Here is a 21,349-nt window from a genome sequence, read left to right as displayed (position 1 = left end):
TGCACCCGAGTACTCAAACAAAGAAACCACACAAGCTCCAGGTTCAGCACAAAGTGGAGCCACATATACGACACCTGCTGTACCTTTAGTAACAACTGGAACGACGTCTCCTCCAGTGAGGCTGGCCTTGCTGATAGCTGGTCCAGTGATGTCGGTCCAGTAAACCATCTTCTCCACACAGTCGTAGGCCACAGCGATCACCACTCGATCCTGGTCGTGAAGGAAGAAAAAGATCAGATATTTTAACAGACAGCTGTGTTTCCAGCTGCAACACATTAATGCAGATGTTCCAGATGATTTATAGACTTCATGACAGAGACGAAGAGCTCTGAAAACAGATAAAGAACAACGTGAATGTGTGAGGACTGAATGCCATAAACACAAAAATCATAATCCATGAACACATTCAGCGTCTGACAGACATCTGGTTTGATTTGTTTTCCATCTTTTCAAAAGACCCTCGTCCGAGTCTAGAGACAGAGAGCATAGTGATGTCACTATGGTACCAATTGTAGATAATTAAACCAAGTGGCATCTCTCTGAAGAGAATATTATTATGGCCACAACACATTCAATTCAGCACCAGATCACAGCAGCAGCTGTCTCAGGGTGCTTTACACTGTAAGGTAAAGACCTGACACTAAAACATCTCAGGCAGCAGGACGGGCTGGTAAACACTGCAGTATCTGTGGAGGCTGTCAGCAGCGCCATTGTTCTTACAGGGACGTGCAGCAGAGGCTTGGCCTCCTCCCTCCTCATGATGTATCCATCGAGCGGCACATGTTCGATCTTCCCGCTTTGAGCGAACAGCAGGTATGCTCCAGGAGCGATGGGCTGGACATCGGGCCGCGGCGTGGGACCGATCGGAGCGGGAGTAACTGCCTGATCGATGCCTGTGTAGGAGAAGAGTCATGCTGGCAGTGGGCTTTGTGTAGACATGTAACAACTAGCCTACAACCTTCACCAAGATGATACTGGCCTCTCTAAAACATCACCTGACATGTCTGACACATCCAGGTTTATATAAAGGTACATGTACAGCATCATATTACACGCATACACCAGCTGGACTGCACATATTAAAACTATATATATATATATATATATATATATATATGTATATATATATATATATATATATATATATATATATATATATATATATATATATATATATATATATATATATATATATATATGGCCATGGTATGCTGTGATTATGTTTCTAATCACAGACTGATTTCATCTTTTGGGTATTTAGATATTTGAACGCTGCCATTTATTTTTCTATTGAGGCAGTGGGTGTGTCGGGTGGGGTCACTCTGCTGTGAGTGGGTATGATTTTCGTGTGGTTTGAACGGATGAACTGATCCAGATCTAGATGGACTGCGCCTGGGAAACTGATCAGCATCGTGGGTTTATTGAGTGTTTCTAAATCTATTTGTATTCTATTGTATATAGTATTCTATTTTACTCTATTGTATATAGTGTTTTTATTTGATTCTATTCCAGTGTCTTCTAATTTCTGCTACATAACTTTGCTGTATCAAAATCAAATCTCCCACCTGTGCGCCTAATAAAGGTTATCTTATCTATATTTTCAGTGCTTTAATCAAATGGATGTTTTTATTGTGTGTAACCTTTTAACTGTGTGTGGTGTGCAGCTGTTGTTGTCCCTTTTCCCTTTGATGTTTTTGTAGTTCGGCTTTAGTCACTCTGCTCAGCTGTGTACGCCATCATGAACAACTGGGAGGAGCCTTGTAAAGATGGACCAACCTGTTTGTTTGTTTGTGCCACTTCCCCTGTATTACAGGTCCCACACAGCACTGATTCCCAGCTGTTTGCAGTGCTGTGCTGGAGTTTAATGTATGAATTTATTATTACCAAGTAGTATTGTGGGTATATTTCTTAGTTTTTACCGTTTCTTCCCGCAGTAAATATAAACAACGATAGTATTCAGGAAGAAAAATAAACATTGCAGATATTTTATCATAACTCTGGTTTTACGTGGCCGATCAACACAGTTTAAAAACTGGTATAAAGTCCACACTTTGTCCGTCAGTTGTTCCGTCTGTCCTGCTCACATCTCCAATGGTTGTACACGTTGTCATTAACTTCACTCCACATCAGCCGCTTTGCTAAAACACTGGTGTCGGCACATAAGGACGCTGTCATAGCCTGTTAGCGACGTGGATTAGCTGCGTTTATACGAATGTGAATCGCATCATTGGCTGGACTGTGGGATAAGGTGGCATCGTTCTGATCCCATACGGGAGCAGCCAGTCACTGACTAAGACTGCAGAACAGAATTGTTAACGTATTTATTTTAATTTCAATTCAGGTTAGATTTTTTTTTTGTGCGCAGAGACGTGCCAGCAGTGCGCAGCTTAGAGGGAACATTGCAGCCTGGCTACAGAGCTGAAGAGAAACCTGGGGTTGTTCTTATTTTCTTCAATCAGTGATGAGTAGTAAGCTGTTCTGGCTTTGCGGAGGGCTTTCTTATAAAGCAACAAACTATTTCTCCAGGCTAAATGATGATCCTCTAAATTTCTGACACGCCATTTCCTCTCCAGTTTACGAGTCATCTGCTTTAGGCTACGTGTTTGAGAATTATACCACGGGGTCAGGTACTTCTGATTAGAGACCTTAGTTTTCACTGGAGCTACAGTATCCAGAGTCGTACGTAGTGAGGAGGTGAAATTATTAACAAGATAATCGACCTCTGTTGGGGTAGCGTTCAGATAGCTGCTCTGCTCTGTGTTGGTACAGGGCATTGACGATGATAACAGTGGCTGGATTATATTCTTAAACTTAGTTACAGCGCTTTCAGAAAGACATCTACTGTGATAACGTCTACTCTCCACTGCTGTGTAATCAATTATTGTAAATGTAAATGTTATCAGGAAATGATCTGCAGAGGGTTTTCAGGTATATAACGTTCGACAGTACATTCATCATGTGCAGCTTCAGGCAGAAAATAAATCATATTTAAATTGAAATGAACCTCATATGAGTAAATAGTTTAATATATCGATAGAAGGACACGACAAAATGTTTGTTTTCCGATAGCACAACATCAATAAGCAGAAACAGAGACTCACAAAGAGGAGGGCTACTGTGAGGTCCTGTGCGGGTGTTGGCGATCTCCTGCCCGTTGGCGTCCACACACCAGCACTGCCCAATGCTTTGGTGGCACTGCGTGGGCTCGTAAGCGCCGTGCTCGTCACACCGGGGAACGTACCGGCCGACAGGACGAGGGCGGAATGAGAAGGGAACGTCAGAGTCGGCTACGGCGCTCTCTCTCTGCTGCTCACACCGGGTCTTCTCACGCTCTGAGGACACACAAGAACGCATTCACAGAGTGATCGTCACGCCGACGGACACGTACCCGTGTCTTTAGAGAGTCAGATGTTTACAGTCACACAGCAGTAGCATCTGATGACATTAGCAGTCAGTATAACGCATCCACAGAAAACATGAGGCTCCAGCACCTGTCAAGTTACACCTGCTCTTGATCTGTTATTGACATCACAAGCCCCGCCCCTTTCTTTCTATTTAGCATCCAAGCAGTCAGACTTCTGCAATACCTCCCAGGCCTTTCTTTGGACACTGGCTGCTTTTATCCATGAACCAGAAAACTTTCAGATCATTTGTTATGTGTTTGTTACTGAAACCACATCACCTCTGAATCACTAAAGCATAAAAGGGTCAAGATCTGCGAGGCAGATCGTCAGGAGATGAGAAGTGTGGACCCAAGTGCTGACAACTGAGTAAATGAATTTTATTTTCAGGTGCAGCACAAACAAAAGCATTGCAGGGAACTAAACTAAACAAAGCAGCTACAAAACAATAACACAGAGGAACAAAAACCTGAGACTAGAAACCTGAAAAGTCCAACAGGAGGCGATACACAGACGAACCAGCAACTAACAGAGGCAGACACGAGGCTTAAATACACAGAGGGACAGCGAGGGAATGAGACACAGAAGGAGGACACAGCTGGGAGTAAGACATGACGATGGGGACGCAAAATACACTGACATAAGACAGACCTTCACTATAAAACAGACATGACGAGCTGCAGAGACATGGAATAAAACACGAGGGGGAAACCCAGTGAACTAAACTGAACAACTGAGAATAACTCCAAGAACAACAAATGAACTTAAGATGATGCAGAAACGCAAGGAAACAAAGAACACTGGTCAAATGACCCCGGACCGTGACAAAGGGAGCTGTTTACTAAAGAGATGAACCAGTCAGCACATAACAGGCAACCTAAGAACACATTTTAAAGTGTATCTTTGTTAAAAGCAGCATGTTGAAAAACACAAATGATTTTTGCACCAACAGCATGATTCCCAAAGCCAACGACGTGACACGTGTCTGTAGGAAGTCTGAGGAAACTGGAGGCTAAAAAAGAGACGTGAGGCCTAAAAACTGTCTTCAGCAGGTGTAACTGAAACTGATGCTGCGGTGTTACCAGGAGGAAGACGTATGGAGTCCTGATCAGGGTGCGTTTGTTTCTATGGGCTGTGAGTCTGGAATGAATCACTATTAGAAACAAAGGTCATTTTCAAATACATCAAACTTTAATGACTGGGTCATTTGGAAAAACAAAACGACACGTGGCTTAAAGGTCCGTGCTCCTGAACAGACTTCGTGGCAGCTGCAGATACAAAGACTGAGTGATTAAAGCAGCAGGCTCTTCATCTCTGTGGTCCCACAGCGTCCTCGGGGAGTGTCCTCAAAGACAAACCACAAGCCAGCCACAACAGTGTCATCGCACACGACAGCCGTCCTGACAGCGCCACATCTGCCCCCAACAGTCCAACGGGACAAAGGATCCCCGATGGCGGCGGAGACGATCAAAGCCCTGCTGTCGACACTAGAGGCATCTACAAGATGCTGCTGACATTAAGAGTCACGGACATGTTTTGACACGGGACACTAAATGATGCCTTCAGAGGCAAGACAGGTCATAATAAAGGATGGAAATATGACCGAACTGTGGTGCAGAGGAGTAAAGCTGTAATTAGCTGTGCGCCTCCAGCTGCTGACAGCTGGAATCACTGAAGCAGTGTTACTCTGACTGCTGGCTGCGTTTCTGTTTGTCTTCTTTGAGTAACACACACACTTTCAGAAAGAAAACATGAATCAGGAACAAGAAACTCTGCTGATTCCTAAACACTAACTGTACTTGAATGCGTCACATGTTGAATTAGATCAGACAGAGAACGTGCTGCTGTGCATCAGCCGCTGCAGCCCAGAACCATGCATCAGCATGCATGAGTCTGGGCTGCAGCAGGAGCTGCAGGATGAGACTCTTACTGGAACACAAATCAAAACACTCTCAGTGTCTCTGTTTACAGTGATAAATGCATAGCTGGGGTGTTTAAACAGACTCCAGGATGACCTGTTTCAGGATTAAAACAGTGAAGGGGGCAGAACGGTCAGATAAATGAGCACATCTTTATTTCACTGAAATGTGCAGTCATTCTGGAACCAGCAACCCTCTGTCTGTAAACCTGTGAACGTGCTGGTTACCCACCTGAGAACGTGGGACTGCAGTGGAGGCCATCTCCGTGGAAACCAGGACGACACTGACAGGTGAAGGAGCCCTGTGTGTTGGAGCAGGAGGCCTCAGCGTGGCATCGGTCCTGCTGCTGGCACTCATCCACATCTGAACAGGCAGAAAAAACAGAGGCTCCTCACATTCTGGATCCTGCAGTACCAGTAATGGCCACCAGATGGTGAAAAGTCTGAAAGTAGATCTTTAATTGAATGCTGCAAATAGACTATGTGCGCCTTAGCATGTCCTGCAGAGCGCTTCGTTTCCGGTGTGATATTCGCGCCTTGTTTACGCTCGGGTTTTCCAAAACAAGTCAACCAAATGGATGATTTACATTTCTCAAGGTGTCTCGGGCGTTTACCGAATATATCTGTAGATGATCTCTGTCAACTTGTCGATATTTCTTCCTCCACGCCTCAGAGCAAAAGAGAGGAAGGATTCAAATTGTATATTTCTCAGTATTTGTATACAGTGGTCCCTCGTTTATCGCCGCTGTTATGTTAAAAAAATATGCCGCGTTAAGTGAAATCCACAATGTAGCCACCTTTATTTTTTACAATGATTATAGATGTTTTAAGGCTGTAAAACTAGTGATGGGATTTCCGGCTCTTTTAGAGAGCCGGCTCTTTCGGCTCCGAACCGGCTCTTCAGGTTGTTTTGTTGCTTTAATTAATTTATTATTAACAATAATATAAAATTATGCACAAAAGGAATTACTAACGTAAAAAAAAAAGTGGTTTTATTTATATATGTTTATATATAAACACACTAAATCCGGTCGTTGGTACTTGCTGGCTTGTGTAGCCACTAGGTAACAAAAGCTCAACACTGCGCCCAGCATCCTGGAGCACTTCTGTTGTCTTTTGTACGTGTTTTGAGTTTTTACGTGTTTTGAAGTTTGTATGTGCTTTGTCTCTAGGGGCCACCGTAAATATACTTTTATTTATTCACTCCACATAAAATGTAATAAATAAATCATATAATACAAAAATCAACTTTTCACATTTCAAATTTTAACTATTTAAATTTTCAGCTTTTTCCTTTTACAAATTTCCTGTGCTACTGAGTGTAACTGCTACGGAGCCCCGCAGGGGACATGGGAGAAAAAAAAATTAAGACGGACTTTTGCGAGATCTCGCAAAACTAACTCGGGATCTCGCAAAACTTTTGCAAGATCTCGCAAAACTTTTGCGAGATCTTGCAAAAGTTTTAGCCGCATTCTTCCCGTTAGTTCGAAGCTAACGGGAGGTCGAGACCTACTACAGGCGGGAGGAACACCGCTTTCCCAGCACATCGTGCCTCGACCTCAGCGTCCGAAGAATGCGGCTAAAACGTTTGCAAGATCTCGCAAAAGTTTTGCAAGATCCCGAGTTTGTTTTGCCAGATCTCGCAACTTTTGCGAGATCTCGCAAAAGTCTTAATTTTTTTTTCTCCCATGTCCCCTGCGGGTTCTGTAAACTACCGCCCCTCCCCCGTCTGCCCAGCGGAAAGCACGGAGTGAAGCGGAAAAAAAGTGCGAGAGAGAGGCTGAGAGAAAGAAAAGAAAAAAAACCCCACATGACGGCTCGTGATAAGGAGCCGGCTCGCGTCGTTCACGTCAAAGGTCCGGTTCTAAGAGCCATTTCGTTCGCGAACGACCCATCACTATGTAAAACCCCTCACTGCACACTTTATGCTCTTTTCTCAGGCAGGCACGAACATTTTCACACTTTTCTCTCGTTTAAACTCTCAAAGTTCAAACCTTTGTAGAAGAATAAGTTGAGTATTATAGAATGAAACCAAAGATCAAACCTTAATCAAACATTAATGAATCAATGAATCAAAAGTCCAAGTTTCAGTGCGATGGTTAGCATCTTCCTCTGCCTTTTGGGTGCTACCGCAGGTGCCTTTGACGGTGCAAAGCGTTTCGTCGACGTTGTGTTTGTTGGGGGAAACAAACAGTACTGCACTTCAGAGTCACACTGCTGTGATCGATGCAGCGATTCTGTGAAGCGAGAAAAAAAGAAGCGAGGCCGCGAGAGGTGAACCGCGTCACAGCGAGGGACCGCTGTAATTTTGAAGGTACGTCACAACATACTCATTGTAAATACTCATAGAGACCCTAACCAGCAATCATTCATTTATTTGTTTCTGTGGCTTTTTGTCGTTGACATGCTGTGTAGGTGTGTACTTGACTAGCTGATATCAGCATAACGGGGAAACCTTTAACTAATGTTTTTTTATAATGTGTTAGTCCCCATAGGGAGATTATTCCTCTGCATTTAACCCTTGGCAGCCACCAACGCAGCGCCCGGGGAGCAGCGTGTAGGGACGGTACCTTGCTCAGGGGTACCTCAGGGTGGCCGTTCAGCGGAGTCGAACCCCCGACCTTCCGATCATGGGGCCACCATCTATCTACTGAGCTCTCCCTGCTCACCTGTAGTTTGAATGCTGAACATTTGCCTGTTTAAATCATAGTAACTGTCACTATACAGAGATGTGCTGAGTGTGGACGATGTGTCTTCTGCTTGTGTTGAGTGATGTAAACAAACAATCGATCTAAACTCTTCAAACGTCAAAGTTGATCATTAGATGTTGATCATTAGATATTTTTTTACCACAGCAGTGGTGAGTGTTCCCACCTTCTCTTTGTAACTTAACACCTTCTTTCCGTTTTCGTGTTTGGATATGACTTTGAGTCCACCTTCGCAGTAACGATTGACCACAAAATAAAGCTACTTTACATCCGGTCTTAAAACAGGAAGTTAGCATTTTCCCGTGCACAGGGTCTATTGTAATGACGCCGTTACGCCAGAGTTCCCGGGCGCGACAGCCTGGCAGGCTCCTGCAGCAGCAAGATCCTCCTAAACCTGTTTGCTCGTGTCTTTGAGAGCAGCTGTGTCATCACTGCTCGTGAATATGGACCCGAACACAAACAGCCGATGGACACTGAGCAGTCGTACGTCTGTGGGCAGAATCTAGATGACTATGTGCATCACAGACTGAATTTAAAGATAAATCACCTGAAAGCTCCCTAAAGTGACACCAAGACACCCAAATGACCCCTGGTGTCTGGGTGAGGTGCAGGTTTTAACATAGCCCCTTTTTGCAGCTGCTAATTACGGGCTCTGAGTAGACTCTTCTTCAGCTAACGTCGAGTCGACAACGCATGCTGACAGCCCGTCTCTTTAACCAGAGTGTATTTATAGCAGCGATAGTTTTGTCCTCCTGTCTTGCAGCCCTCTGTCCACAGAGGCTCAGATCCAGCCAGCGCTCATAAGTCTAGTGGCTCGACGGCTGAGTTAGTGACAGGTAGCATAAACGCTATGAGAGGAAAGCATCTTCACTGCATTCTGTGGCCAAACATCCAGCCAGTCATCACGAGCCATCTGCAGCCACAAGAACAAAGAGTCCTGATCTCAGCAGCCAGTCTGAGACACTGAGCTGTGAGGCTGCATGTTTCAGCATCGATCGACGGTTAAATAACAGCAGCTAAAGGACCCGAACATCAGGTTCTGTTTGTAAGTATACGGTAAACTGATTCTGAAGCACTTTGTAGTCTGTACCATTAGCACTGGAGCATGGTGTACGCTACACGCTGTCTGACAGCACGACAAACATCTCCAGACTCAAGGAAACAGTTTTACATGGAGGACGACAGACATCCAATCAGCTGACAGATATTTATGACTCTGAAACCTAACAGCAGACTAGAACGCATTATTACTCGAGCCACGAGTGTCCGCGTGTTAATCCATCAAACCCATAAAGATCCAGCGATTCAAACAGGCTGTGAGAGAGAGTGGGCCTGAGCCCCATGTGACCTTTCACCCCCAAAAAAGCCTGTAATCTGAGTAAACTGACGACACACAGGTCCTGGCTCTGCTGAACATTTCACACACAGAGCCTTTGATGGGTTTGTGTCATGTAGCTGGAGAGAGGTGCAGGTGGATTGCACGAGGCTGTGCTGAGCCACACTTACTCTGTAAAAGCTTTACCTGCCGGTCTGACCACTCAGCAGCTGTGGACAGAGGTCTGTGGTGAAGCACTGACTGCTGTGCAGCACACACTGATATCAGCCTGTAAAGCTGTGGAGTAACTCTTCATTCTGTGACAGGTGAACATACCTGTCAGCCATACGACCCCAAACATTTGTTGTGTTCATGCAGCAGTTTCTCTTACGTTTACAGTGCATCTGTTTAATAAGGAGGAACATCATCCTTAACAGCTGAGAAAGCGAGCACGTGAACTCACCCCGACACACCCGGCCGTCACCCTCGAACCCCGGCAGACAGGAGCAGATGTAGGCTGAGCCTCCGGTGTAGCGGCACCGTGCTCTCTGTGCAGCATCGCAGTCATGAGAGCCTCTCTGGCAGTGATCGACTGGACGGTTCTCCTCTGCAGGACCAGAGACAAACATGTTTTGATGAGTCTGTCCCAAACTACACATCCCCATCCATCAGTATGATAATAAAGACCAGTGGTGTCTATCTGGCCATCCATCTTCTTCCCCCTCATCCTGGGCCGGTCGTGGGGGCAGCAGCCTACGCAGAGAAGCCCAGACCTCCCTCTTTCTGCCCACCTCCTCCACCACCACCTCCATTTCCTCCAAGGCATTCCCAGGACACGCTGTCCTGGGAATGCCCCGGGGCCTCCTCCCGGTGGGACGTCCTCACCCAGGGGGCGAACAGCATCCTTATCAGATTCTTTTTGATGTGGAGCAGCAGCGGCTCTACGCTGAGCCCCTCCCGGATGGCCAAACTCCTCACCCAGTCTCCAAGGGAGAGGCCAGCCACCCTTCAGAGGAAGCTCATTTCTGCCGCTTGTATCTGCGATCTCGTTCTTTCGGTCACTACCCACAGCTCGTGATCATAGGTGAGGGCAGGGACGTAGATCGACCGGTAAATTGAGAGCTTCGCTTTTACACTCAGCTCCCTCTTCACCACGACGGACCAGCACAGCGTCCGCATCCCTGCAGCCGCAGCACCGATCCGTCTGTCGATCTCCCGTCACTCGTGAACAAGACCCTGAGATATCTCAACTCCTCCACTCGGGGCAGGAATGTACTGAAACTTTCAGGCTTTTAGTTTTTGAGATCACCTCAGAGTGCTCTGCTGTAGGTGGGTGGACAGGTCGTTTTGAAAAAAAGATTCATCTTGAAGAGTATTTGACTTATGGAGCTAAAATTCCACAGCACTCATTAACCATCCAAACTATTATATTTAAACACATCCTGCATCACAATATCCCATCAGAGGGACGACCAACGAACCCGACAGCATCATCGTTTTAGGATGAAGCAAGAAACATCTCGTCTGCACAGAGAGTTATTGTTTATGTCCGCTGTCAGCTTTAAGTCATACTCACCCACAGGAACCAGATACCCCCCAGCTGTCAACACACACACACACACACACACGCACACACACACACAACCCACCGACACACGTCTTCCCATCACTGGCGAACACAAAGCCGGTGGAGCACTCGCAGCGCAAACTTCCAGGCTGATTAGTGCAGACGGCGTTGGGTCCACACACTGAAGGAGTCTCTCTGCACTCGTCAATATCTGCCAACAACATGTATGTAATGTTACTGCCACATAATCTCTGCTGCATGTGCTGCTTGTAGACGCTCAGATTAATGTAATCAGGTTCAGATCATCATTTTACTACTGTGGACCGTTTCCACGTGAAATTATTCTCTCATCTGTTTGTTCTTTCCCATTTTCAGCACTGCCCATGTGACCAAGTGTGGGTTTGTTACCGTGGCAATATCGTCCATCTCCAGCGAAACCAGCTGTGCATTCACAGCTGAACCGGACGCCCTCGCCAGGTGTACAGACGGCGTTGATGTCGCAGCCGTGTCGACCGCTGAAACACGGATTCTGCTCCAGAAGACTGCCTGTCAGAAAATTAGACACGCCTCCAGTCAGAAACAATAAGACTCTTCACAGCACACAGACGCAGCACCGCGCACAGCGAGCAGAGAAGATCCATCAAAGATTATTTGAAGAGTTTCAGTCAGGTTTCAGAGCTCATCACAGCACAGAAACAGCTTTATTGAAGGTTACAAATGATCTTCTTATGGCCTCTGACAGTGGACTCATCTCTGTGCTTGTCCTTCTTGACCTTAGTGCAGCATTCGATACTGTTGACCATAATATCCTATTAGAGCGATTAGAACATGCTGTAGGTATTACAGGTACTGCACTGCAGTGGTTTGTATCATATCTATCTAATAGACTCCAATTTGTGCATGTACATGGAGAGTCCTCTTCACACACTGAGGTTAATTATGGAGTTCCACAGGGTTCAGTGCTAGGACCAATTCTGTTTACATTATACATGCTTCCCCTAGGCAGCATCATTAGAAGACATAGCATACATTTACACTGCTATGCAGATGACACCCAGCTCTATCTGTCCATGAAGCCAGATAACACACACCAATTAGTTAAACTGCAGGAATGTCTTAAAGACATAAAGACCTGGATGGCCACTAACTTTCTGCTTCTTAACTCAGATAAAACTGAGGTCATTGTACTCGGCGCTGAAAAGCTTAGAAATATGGTATCTAACCAGATTCTTACTCTGGATGGCATTACCTTGGCCTCCAGTAACACTGTGAGGAACCTTGGAGTCATTTTTGACCAGGATATGTCCTTCAACGCACATATTAAACAAATATGTAAGACTGCGTTCTTCCATTTGTGCAACATCTCTAAAATTAGAAATATCCTGTCTCAGAGTGATGCTGAAAAACTAGTTCATGCATTTATTACTTCCAGGCTGGACTACTGCAATTCATTATTATCAGGATGTCCAAAAAACTCACTGAAAAGCCTTCAGTTAATCCAAAATGCTGCAGCAAGAGTCCTGACAGGGACTAGAAAGAGAGAGCATATTTCTCCTGTTTTGGCTTCCTGTTAAATCCAGAATTCAAAATCCTGCTCCTCACATACAAGGTCTTAAATAATCAGGCCCCATCTTATCTTAATGACCTTGTAGTACCATATCACCCTATTAGAGCACTTCGCTCTCGCTCTGCAGGCCTACTTGTTGTTCCTAGAGTATTTAAAAGTAGAATGGGAGGCAGAGCCTTCAGTTTTCAGGCCCCTCTTCTGTGGAACCAGCTTCCAGTTTGGATTCAGAAGACAGACACTATCTCTACTTTTAAGATTAGGCTTCAAACTTTCCTTTTTGCTAAAGCATATAGTTAGGGCTGGACCAGGTGACCCTGAATCCTCCCTTAGTTATGCTGCAATAGATGTAGGCTGCCGGGGATTCCCATGATGCATTGAGTTTTTCCTTTCCAGTCACCTTTCTCACTCACTATGTATTAACAGACCTCTCTGCATTGAATCATATCTGTTATTAATCTCTGTCTCTCTTCCACAGCATGTCTTTTATCCTGTCTTCCTTCTCTCACCCCAACCAATCACAGCAGATGGCCCCGCCCCTCCCTGAGCCTGGTTCTGCTGGAGGTTTCTTCCTGTTAAAAGGGAGTTTTTCCTTCCCACTGTCGCCAAAGTGCTGCTCATAGGGGGTCATATGATTGTTGGGTTTTTCTCTGTATCTATGAAGCGCCTTGAGGCGACTTTTGTTGTGATTTGGCGCTATATAAATAAAATTGAATTGAATTGAATCTGCACCTGAACCACCCACAGTCCAACCACGTTAATCATGTCTTCTTTGGCCTGCAGCTACATGATCTATATGCCAACAGATTCACACATCTCTTCTTCAATATTCTGCTTGACAACACACACAGTGGGAAATGTGTGCAGTTTGGCAACAAACCCTGAAGGTCAACCAGATAATGATAACCCTGAAAATAGATCCAGTGTCTCCAGAAAGTAGCACTCACACTGAACCACCAGCACAGTAAGAAGCGAGGCAGCGAGAGAGGATATGGACTCAACACATTTCTATTAAACATCAGTGAGCTGTGTCACCTGTTGTTTACCAATAAAATCTAACAGTGAAGAACAACAAACATCATGTAAATGTGCAAAAACACACATATGCACACATATGTTACATGTGTCAGTGTTAGAAAGGTCCAGCTCTTCATCTGTCACAGACAGTTTCACAGACAGACTGTATAGCAAAGATGGACCTAACCACCGCGACGTCACCACTAATGAATTCCTGAGTGTTTCTTCCAAAGCCACCATGGCTCTTGATATTTGTATGTACAGCTGTTGTGTAACATCTGCTCTGTTATTCAATCCCTCAAAGTATTTAAGGAAAATCTGCGTTTGTCTGTCGAGTTTGCAGAAATGAGGATTTAAATATTTGGGGATATTTTGGTGGAATATCAGACATGTTGTAGGAGCCTGCTGCTCTCGTCCTTCTTCATGATAAAAGGATTAATGGATACAAACTGTGGTTCACTCACTGCCTGCTGCAGTCACTCGTGCAGCTGGGCGGAGCAGCAAACATGTCCCAGATGCTCGGCTGTTTGCCAGCCCAGCTCAGTGTTTGCTTGTATAACTCTAACCCCCCGAGCTTCTCCAACCAACCTCACCTGCATATTTCCCTCCTCCTGCCCCTCCCCCAACCCCCAGCCCAGGTTGGTATCTTGTTGTCAGCCGCTGATCTTCGCCCCTGCCTGCAGCACTCTCACGGCCTCTCTGATTGCAGCTGAGGAAACAGAGCCAGGCTCAGATTACTGTTTACCTTCCTGCGATGTCCCACTGCAGCACCGCTGAGGGTTTAAACTATTGGATACGTGTTTCCGAACATTCCTGGGAGTAACAACACGCTTCACTGTGACTGTCCCTGACAATGTGGGAAACCTTCAGCATGAGTCTGACCTGTGCGTCTGTGACACATGTGGAACTAAAATAAACACACATTCACAGAGGCAGATTTTTTCATCACTGTTGTTTGTGCCAAGAACTCAAATAATCACAGCCTCCAAATGCTGTTCAGTTAAATACGTAGAGGCTAAACGTGGAGCCTCCTGTAGGCAAAACAAACTCTGTGGCAGGTTTAACACATTTGACAAAGACTGCGGCCTCGTCCTTCCAGGTTACATCAGGAATATTTTCAGCCCATTTCAGCAGGAAAGATCAGCGTCACCTGTGTCTCTGATTTCTATCACACACTCTGAGTGATCAGTGAAAACATGAAAGACTTATTCTGGTTTGTTAAAAACAACAACAGTGCGACGTCCACCTGTTTTCTACAGCTCAGCCATGTTTGTGCTTTTGCTTCATTTCCAGTATTTTAACCACAATCACTTTTTGCTACAGGCCTTCGAAGACGTTTGTTTCATTTCCGCTCAGTCAGATTCTAGTTTTGTTTGTCTGTGATGTAGCACTAACTCATGGCACCTGCACATCTTACTGAGTAACTTCTTAACCAAATCCGTCCACTTCTGGTGGAGCCTATCCCGGCTATCTTAGGGCGAGAGGCATGGTACACAATGGTCACCAGTAGAGTCACTAGTGACTCAAAAATCAATGCAATTAGTGGTGGTGCTCCAACATACACACTCACAGACACACACACGTGTAACATACTGCGGATGGGACCAATTTTGTTGCTCATGGCGTAGCGGATGAGGTGGTTGTTAGCGTCAAACATCACAAAGATTTGGTCGACACTGAGCTGCTGGGTGGTCAGCGTTGCCCCCGCCCACCCAGCCTCATCATACGGGCAGGTCTGAAAGACGATGGTCTGACGCCACTGGTAGCTTCTAGTCTGGACATCTCCATCAGGAGAGGTGATGGTGTAGTTGCGGCTGGAGGAGGAGATGATGACTAGAAGGAGGAGAAGAAATACTTCAGCATTGAGCTTCAGTGGGACAGGAAATGGATCTTTTAATGTCCTAAAACATTGATTTGGCTGAAATGTTTACACAGAAAGATTGAAAATGAAAAACGGACTGTTAGACGCTCACTGCGCGATGAGCTTAGTGTCAGAGCTGTTGCTTACAGTTTCTGTTGTACTGGTAAATCTCCTTGTATGGCTCGATCTGGACGGTGGAGCCTAACGGGACGGCCGGCAGGCGTCCATCCAGGTCTGTGCTCATCACCAGGTGGTCGTGTTCATCGATGCCTTTAAACTCTTGCTTGATGGTCAGACGCTCGTTGCCCGGCTGGAAGACCACCTCGGCCTGTCGGGAAAACACCCCGCCTACGGGAACGTGAAAACACGGGAAGAGGAGCAACCGTCACAGGCTGCTGTCGAAGACGGTGGATGAAGAAACTCCAGGAGATGGATGAGCAGTGACCAGCCACTTTATAAGGTACACCTGCTCAAATGCTTGTTAATGCAAATATCTAACCGTCCATCATGACAACAATTCAATGCATTTAGGCAAAGACAACCTGCTGAGTGCAAAGTGCATTAAGTGCAAACTGAGCGTCAGAATGAAGAAGACTGTCTGATGTCTGATTTTGGACTTTCTGCATCAGTAACAACCATGACACCCCCAACATTACAGTTACAGTATTTAACTGTTCCCAGGCTCTACAGGCACAGAGTCTTTGCAGTTTTGTGAGCACATGAGGGACAAATTGATGCAGCTTTACACAACAATCATCATCAACCTGCACCCTTACCAATGAGACTGAATCCATTCTCGTAGCCGGGCTGTTCCAAGGCAAAGGCCCAGCCGATGACTCCCCCCAGTGAGGACAGGAGCTGCAGGGAGGGCCCCACACTGTCGGGGATGTTGCTGATGGCCACATAGGCCCGTCCATCATTGGCTACCACGTATGAGTGCAAATCATTGTTACTGAGCCTTACCGGTGAAGGTAAGTTTCCCACAAACACTTGGCCGTTCACTTTTCCATTCATCCTCTGGGGTTTGCCTGAAAAACAACTTCTCCATTAAATCATTTTATTGTTTCTTTTATCTTCAGTCATCTTTATTCCTACAAAACATCCTGATAAATACAGACAAATGGAATAATATTAAATGACATTTACCAAGTTTTAATGCTTTTAAAGAAGCTTTAATAGAAGAAAAACCCTAAGTTTGGATAGTTTGACTGCACCGTCTTACACAATAAGAAATGACCAAAGCTGCACCATAGCTTCACTGATAAGGAACTTAGTTCTTCTTACCTTCTGCAACACAGTCCTTCCCATTCCCATAATAACCAGGCCTGCAGTGGCAGCAGTACCCCCCGCTGTGATCTCGGCAGTCAGCAGAAGCTGAGCATTTGTGCCTGCTGTGGGCACACGTCTCCAGATTGTATGCAAACACTGTGAAAGGAACAAAAGAATGAAACTATGACAATCTCACCCAAAGAAAAATCAAACGTCCTGTTATTGAAATCTACCGTTCACATCCAAATCTTCATCGACCACAACGATCTGAGGATGCTGTGGAGCTGAACGCGGCGGTGCTGGTACGTGCCGCTGTCGCAGCTCCGGCTCCTCTGTCGTGTATCTGGGTTCACTGGGCGCAGCAGTGGTGTGTGTTGGTTGCAAAGTCTCAGAGGTGGTGTATCTGGTTTCAGGCTCATGCTGCTCAGTTGGATGTATTCGTTGAATTGTCGCAGTGCTGGTGGGTGCTGGTGCAATAGTGTCTGATTCCACAAAGTGTGGCTCCTGAGCTTTCAGCGCTGTGTTTCCTGGTGTGACGGTTTCTGGATAAGCGGTTTGGAAGCTGCTGGTGGTCTCAGATGGCTGCTCGTCCTCTGGTACTGTTCCAGCTGTCTTTATCCCCGGGGTTGTATAGGTGAAGAAGTCCACCCCCACATGATCATCGGTCTGTGTTGGTAACGTGGTCACAGGAGGCTCAGTAACACCCTCATTCTCAGGAGAGCGAGTCACTTTCCCCGGTTCGATCTCAACGAAGAACGGGGAGGATCCAATCTTGTACACCCAAACTCCACTCTGCGCTGCGTTGGTCTTTCTGGTTGGATAAAGAACAACATGAAATGTTTCTAAAGTGGACGACAGTGAGAATCAAACTCGTGAAGTGGAAACTAGAAATGACAGACAGCATTTCTAAGATGTTGTTGCAAAAGATGTCAGTCCAGAGCTGCAGCAAGGCTTTCAACAAAGACATAAGAGAGACCAGTGTTACTCATTACACCGGCTTTCAGGACATGTCAGAATTCATTTTAAATCTTGGTACTGACGCTCCTGCCCATATCTCTGATCTCTTAGAAGCTCACGCTCCCTCTCGCAGCCTGAGATCATCTAATGCTGTTGGTAGTTCCCCGAACACCTTTTAAAACCAGAGGTGATCGTTTAGAGCGGTGGCCCCCGCTCTCCCTCCATCTCTACGTTGCCTGGATTGTATTTATTCTTTTAAACATCATCTTAAGACTCATTTATTGAGACTAAAATTAAACAAAGTCTACAGCTCTGTGATGCTCAATCATCAGTCAAATGGATTCTGTTCACGTCACTCTCATCGTTCCTTCAGTGCTGCTGGTTTCAGTCATTGTGCAGATGTTTATATGGTTGGAAACCTGCAGTCAGCTGATGATGATGAAACGTTTCTCCTACTGAAAACGTCCAGATGAAAAGAATCAACCTTTTGCTCTCTTCTTCACTTCATTAAAAATTTGAGTTTCTATCGGCCTCGACACATCGACGGGGTAGAGTCATCACGCTGGCGGGCGGGACATGCAACTTTGTGATAATTCAAGAAAGCGGCAATACAGGTGACACTGATACCACAGGTGCATCTACTAAATGTCTCGGAAGATGAATCTCAGTGACATCATCCTCAGGGTCAGAGGTCGCCAGTATTTTTAAATATGATTTCATTGATTATTGAAAAAAACAACTGATCCAATCCATCTTGGCTCTGTGTGAAAAAGTAACGGGCAGAACATCATCTGCAGAAATGTAGGCTTTCCTTACTGTTGTCAAGGTCAAAGTTCAACAATAAGAAAGAGACTGGGAAAGATGGCATCCATTACTGAGGAGAAGACCACTGCTCTTGATTATCTCCAAAATGTTTGGGTAAATATGTGGACTGACAAGACAGAAGCCAAACTTTCTGGCAGGCTTGTGTCCGGTTACATCTGCTCCAAAACTAACAGCATTTCCTGAAAAGCTCATCATACCAACAGCGTGATGGTCTGGGGCTGCCTGCTGCTAAGGACCTGCTGTCATTGATGAATTCTGCTCTCTGCCAGAAAGTCCTGATGGAAAACATCCGACCATCGTTTACCGAAGCTCGAGCACAAACAAAAAACCTCAAAATGAAGGTGTTGGAGAGGCCTGATGAACGTCTGGACTTAAATCAGAGTGAGATACTGTGCTATGATCGTAAACAGACCGTGCTGTTCAAACAATCCTGCAAAGAGTGGACTAATGATGCTTCAGACATTTGATTACAGCCATGATTCCTTTTTCACACAGAGTAGGTTTGGGCAGCTTCTCTAACAGGACTTTACTCCGGTTTTCTTTGTCAAACATTAAAACTTGTTTGTTCTGAAACATTAAAGTGACAAATACACCAGGAAGGGAGCGAGCGCTTTATCACAGCACCATGTACAAACACAGACTTCATCTTTTCAGTGCCACTATAGAACAAACGTCAGCAGCGGTCATACTTGGTAAGTTGTCTGATGGAGGCCTCGTCATCAGAGGTAAGGTTGAAGTACAGCCCCTGTTTTTGCCAGAACCAGCCCACCAGGCCTTCATTGAAGCATGACTCGAGCAGCTTTCTTTCTCCTCCTATTGATGTGTAGAGAAACTGCAGGCCGTTCCTGGGGTACAAGAGGATGGCCCAGGCAGATGATGCTGTGTAGGCTACAACCAGCTGGAAGGTGATTCTCTGAAAGTGCAAAATCACGTTTTTAAGAAGAAGTTCCCATTTGTATCCACACCACTGCTTATTTCTCATGTGTGTTTTTGCTCACTGTGTGTTTATACACCACTCTACATTTAATCATCACTTATATTCCACACCACGTCCTGTCTCTCCCATCATGGCCCCGCCCCTCCCTGAGCCTGGTTCTGCTGGAGGTTTCTTCCTGTTAAAAGGGAGTTTTTCCTTCCCACTGTCGCCAAAGTGCTGCTCATAGGGGGTCACATGATTGTTGGGTTTTCTCTGTATGTGTTACTGTAGGGTCGACCTTACAATATAAAGCGCCCTGAGGCGACTGTTGGTAGAGTGAGCGTTTATGCCGTAGAACTAAAAAATAATCTGTTTTTCTGCACTAAGGAAAATACATTCAGAATAAATTAGTAAATAAAAGTATATAATATATATAAAAATAAATACATACTATCTAATTGAGAGAAATTGAAATCCTCACCTTAGTGTCCAGTTGGTCTCCTCGTCCAGGTGTCCCCCGGGCAGCCATGTTCTCCCAGGTAACAATGAAGGTGTCGGTGGGCTTCTCTACCTTACCATCTGGGAAACCCTGCCTGATGTGGTCAGCGGCTCGACCCAGGATATTGGGGGTGCTGTCGTGCCTGAAGTACACCTTGCCTTGTCCGTCACTGTTGTCCAGGTCTCCCAGAAGTACTGCAATCATTTTAAACTCACTGGGCGTCTTCCCCAGGTATTTCTCCTCAGCAGGAGGCTCGGCAACAGCCACAAACCCATTGGTGTTGATCTGAAACAGGATCAGGTTCTTTGGTTAATGAACAGACACCTCATATTTCATGTGAACTCACACAGTGCATTTATGCACCTCAGATTTTAGTAATTGTGAGAATGAATCATTTTATTTCAAGGTTAAATGTTTTTACTGATGACCAATCTGGACATTTCCCACAATCCTGAGGTCTGAACTATAAATGTGGTCCAGTACTGTCTGATTACATTTCATGAGGCAGTAGCTGACGTGAGATAAAGTGAGGACTGTTGATGCTCCGTCATTATCATAAGTTTCTCAAAGCTAAGACAAACAAACCCTACAGTTATTCTAAGAATGATAACTTGGGATTATTTAAATGAATGATTTGCTTATTCAGCACAAACTGTGAGCAGAGTGCACAAATTTCTTACTGCTACTCTGCGCTCTGCCAGCTCCAGGAATTCCACACAAATAATTCCCATTCACTCAGAAAAGAAAGATCTCTTTAAGCTGGGCAGACACTGTCGCGTTATTCAGCTCCTGCTCAAACTGTACGATTGACTCGCAAGGGTGAGAAGTTCATAGGTCATGATGCAGGTCTCACACTATACGGCCCGATGCTCTGATGCGACCCGAGTGCTCACACTGTGCGTCCATAATATGAAGGGTATAACAGAAATTCTGTCGCTCGCTCTCCCTCTCTGTCTCTCACTCACACACACATAACCACCATCAACTTTGCTAAATTGCTAATGAAAAACATGATCAGGCAGCTGTGATTGAGCAGCAATGTAAATCCAACTATTTTCACGGTTGTTGTGGTCGTGATGATTCTGTGAGGTCACATCGAAAAGGCTCGGATGAGCTTTCCAAAGTTCTACAAGTTGTGCCTCCATCGCTTGTGTCCAGATCACACGCTGCACTGCTGCTCCGTCTTTTTCACCGACGTTTACGTGTTTGCGCGTGCGCAGTGTGAGAAGCTGCGGTGACAGCCTCACTGTCACCGCAGCCTGAGGTGATTTCAGCAATTTCAGCCTCACAGCCTGAGGTGTTAATCGCTTCTCGTTACCCCACGTATACTACACGATGCACGGCACACGATGAAGGCCAAAATCGGCCGATCACCAAAACGGTCCCACGACTGAAAAATCGGCTCAAAATGGGCCAGAAATCGCAGTGTCTGCCCAGCATTAGCCCGGCTTAAGACCAGCTTAAGCCCAGCATTAGCCCAGCATTAGCCCAGCTTAAGCCCAGCATTAGCCCGGCTTAAGCCCAGCATTAGC

At 45.6% G+C, this 21,349-nt stretch overlaps 1 protein-coding gene across 2 annotated transcripts in view; it reads right to left on the bottom strand.

Annotated features, from left to right (window-relative positions):
* The window catches only part of LOC146517652 (nidogen-1-like), a 40,564-nt gene that overhangs the window by 8,652 nt on the left and 10,563 nt on the right, over positions 1–21,349 (bottom strand). The window contains exons 2-15 of one of the 2 annotated variants that reach the window (XM_085163985.1): positions 19,800–20,102; positions 19,092–19,315; positions 16,854–17,431; positions 16,636–16,776; positions 16,128–16,379; positions 15,499–15,699; positions 15,084–15,323; positions 11,234–11,455; positions 10,992–11,120; positions 9,806–9,949; positions 5,552–5,683; positions 3,102–3,332; positions 721–893; positions 84–210 (exon numbers count right to left, since the gene is read on the bottom strand). In XM_085163985.1, the coding sequence (XP_085020111.1) occupies positions 84–210; positions 721–893; positions 3,102–3,332; positions 5,552–5,683; positions 9,806–9,949; positions 10,992–11,120; positions 11,234–11,455; positions 15,084–15,323; positions 15,499–15,699; positions 16,128–16,379; positions 16,636–16,776; positions 16,854–17,431; positions 19,092–19,315; positions 19,800–20,102 (3,097 nt within the window). The remainder of the gene's footprint in view (positions 1–83; positions 211–720; positions 894–3,101; positions 3,333–5,551; positions 5,684–9,805; positions 9,950–10,991; positions 11,121–11,233; positions 11,456–15,083; positions 15,324–15,498; positions 15,700–16,127; positions 16,380–16,635; positions 16,777–16,853; positions 17,432–19,091; positions 19,316–19,799; positions 20,103–21,349) is intronic. The other variant, XM_085163986.1, reaches the window with a different exon arrangement.

This window comes from Neolamprologus multifasciatus, chromosome 6 (genome assembly GCF_963576455.1).
Source record: "Neolamprologus multifasciatus chromosome 6, fNeoMul1.2, whole genome shotgun sequence".
NCBI lineage: Eukaryota > Metazoa > Chordata > Actinopteri > Cichliformes > Cichlidae > Neolamprologus > Neolamprologus multifasciatus.
Note: the sequence above shows the minus strand (reverse complement) of the source record. Positions and strands in the feature narration are given on the sequence as shown.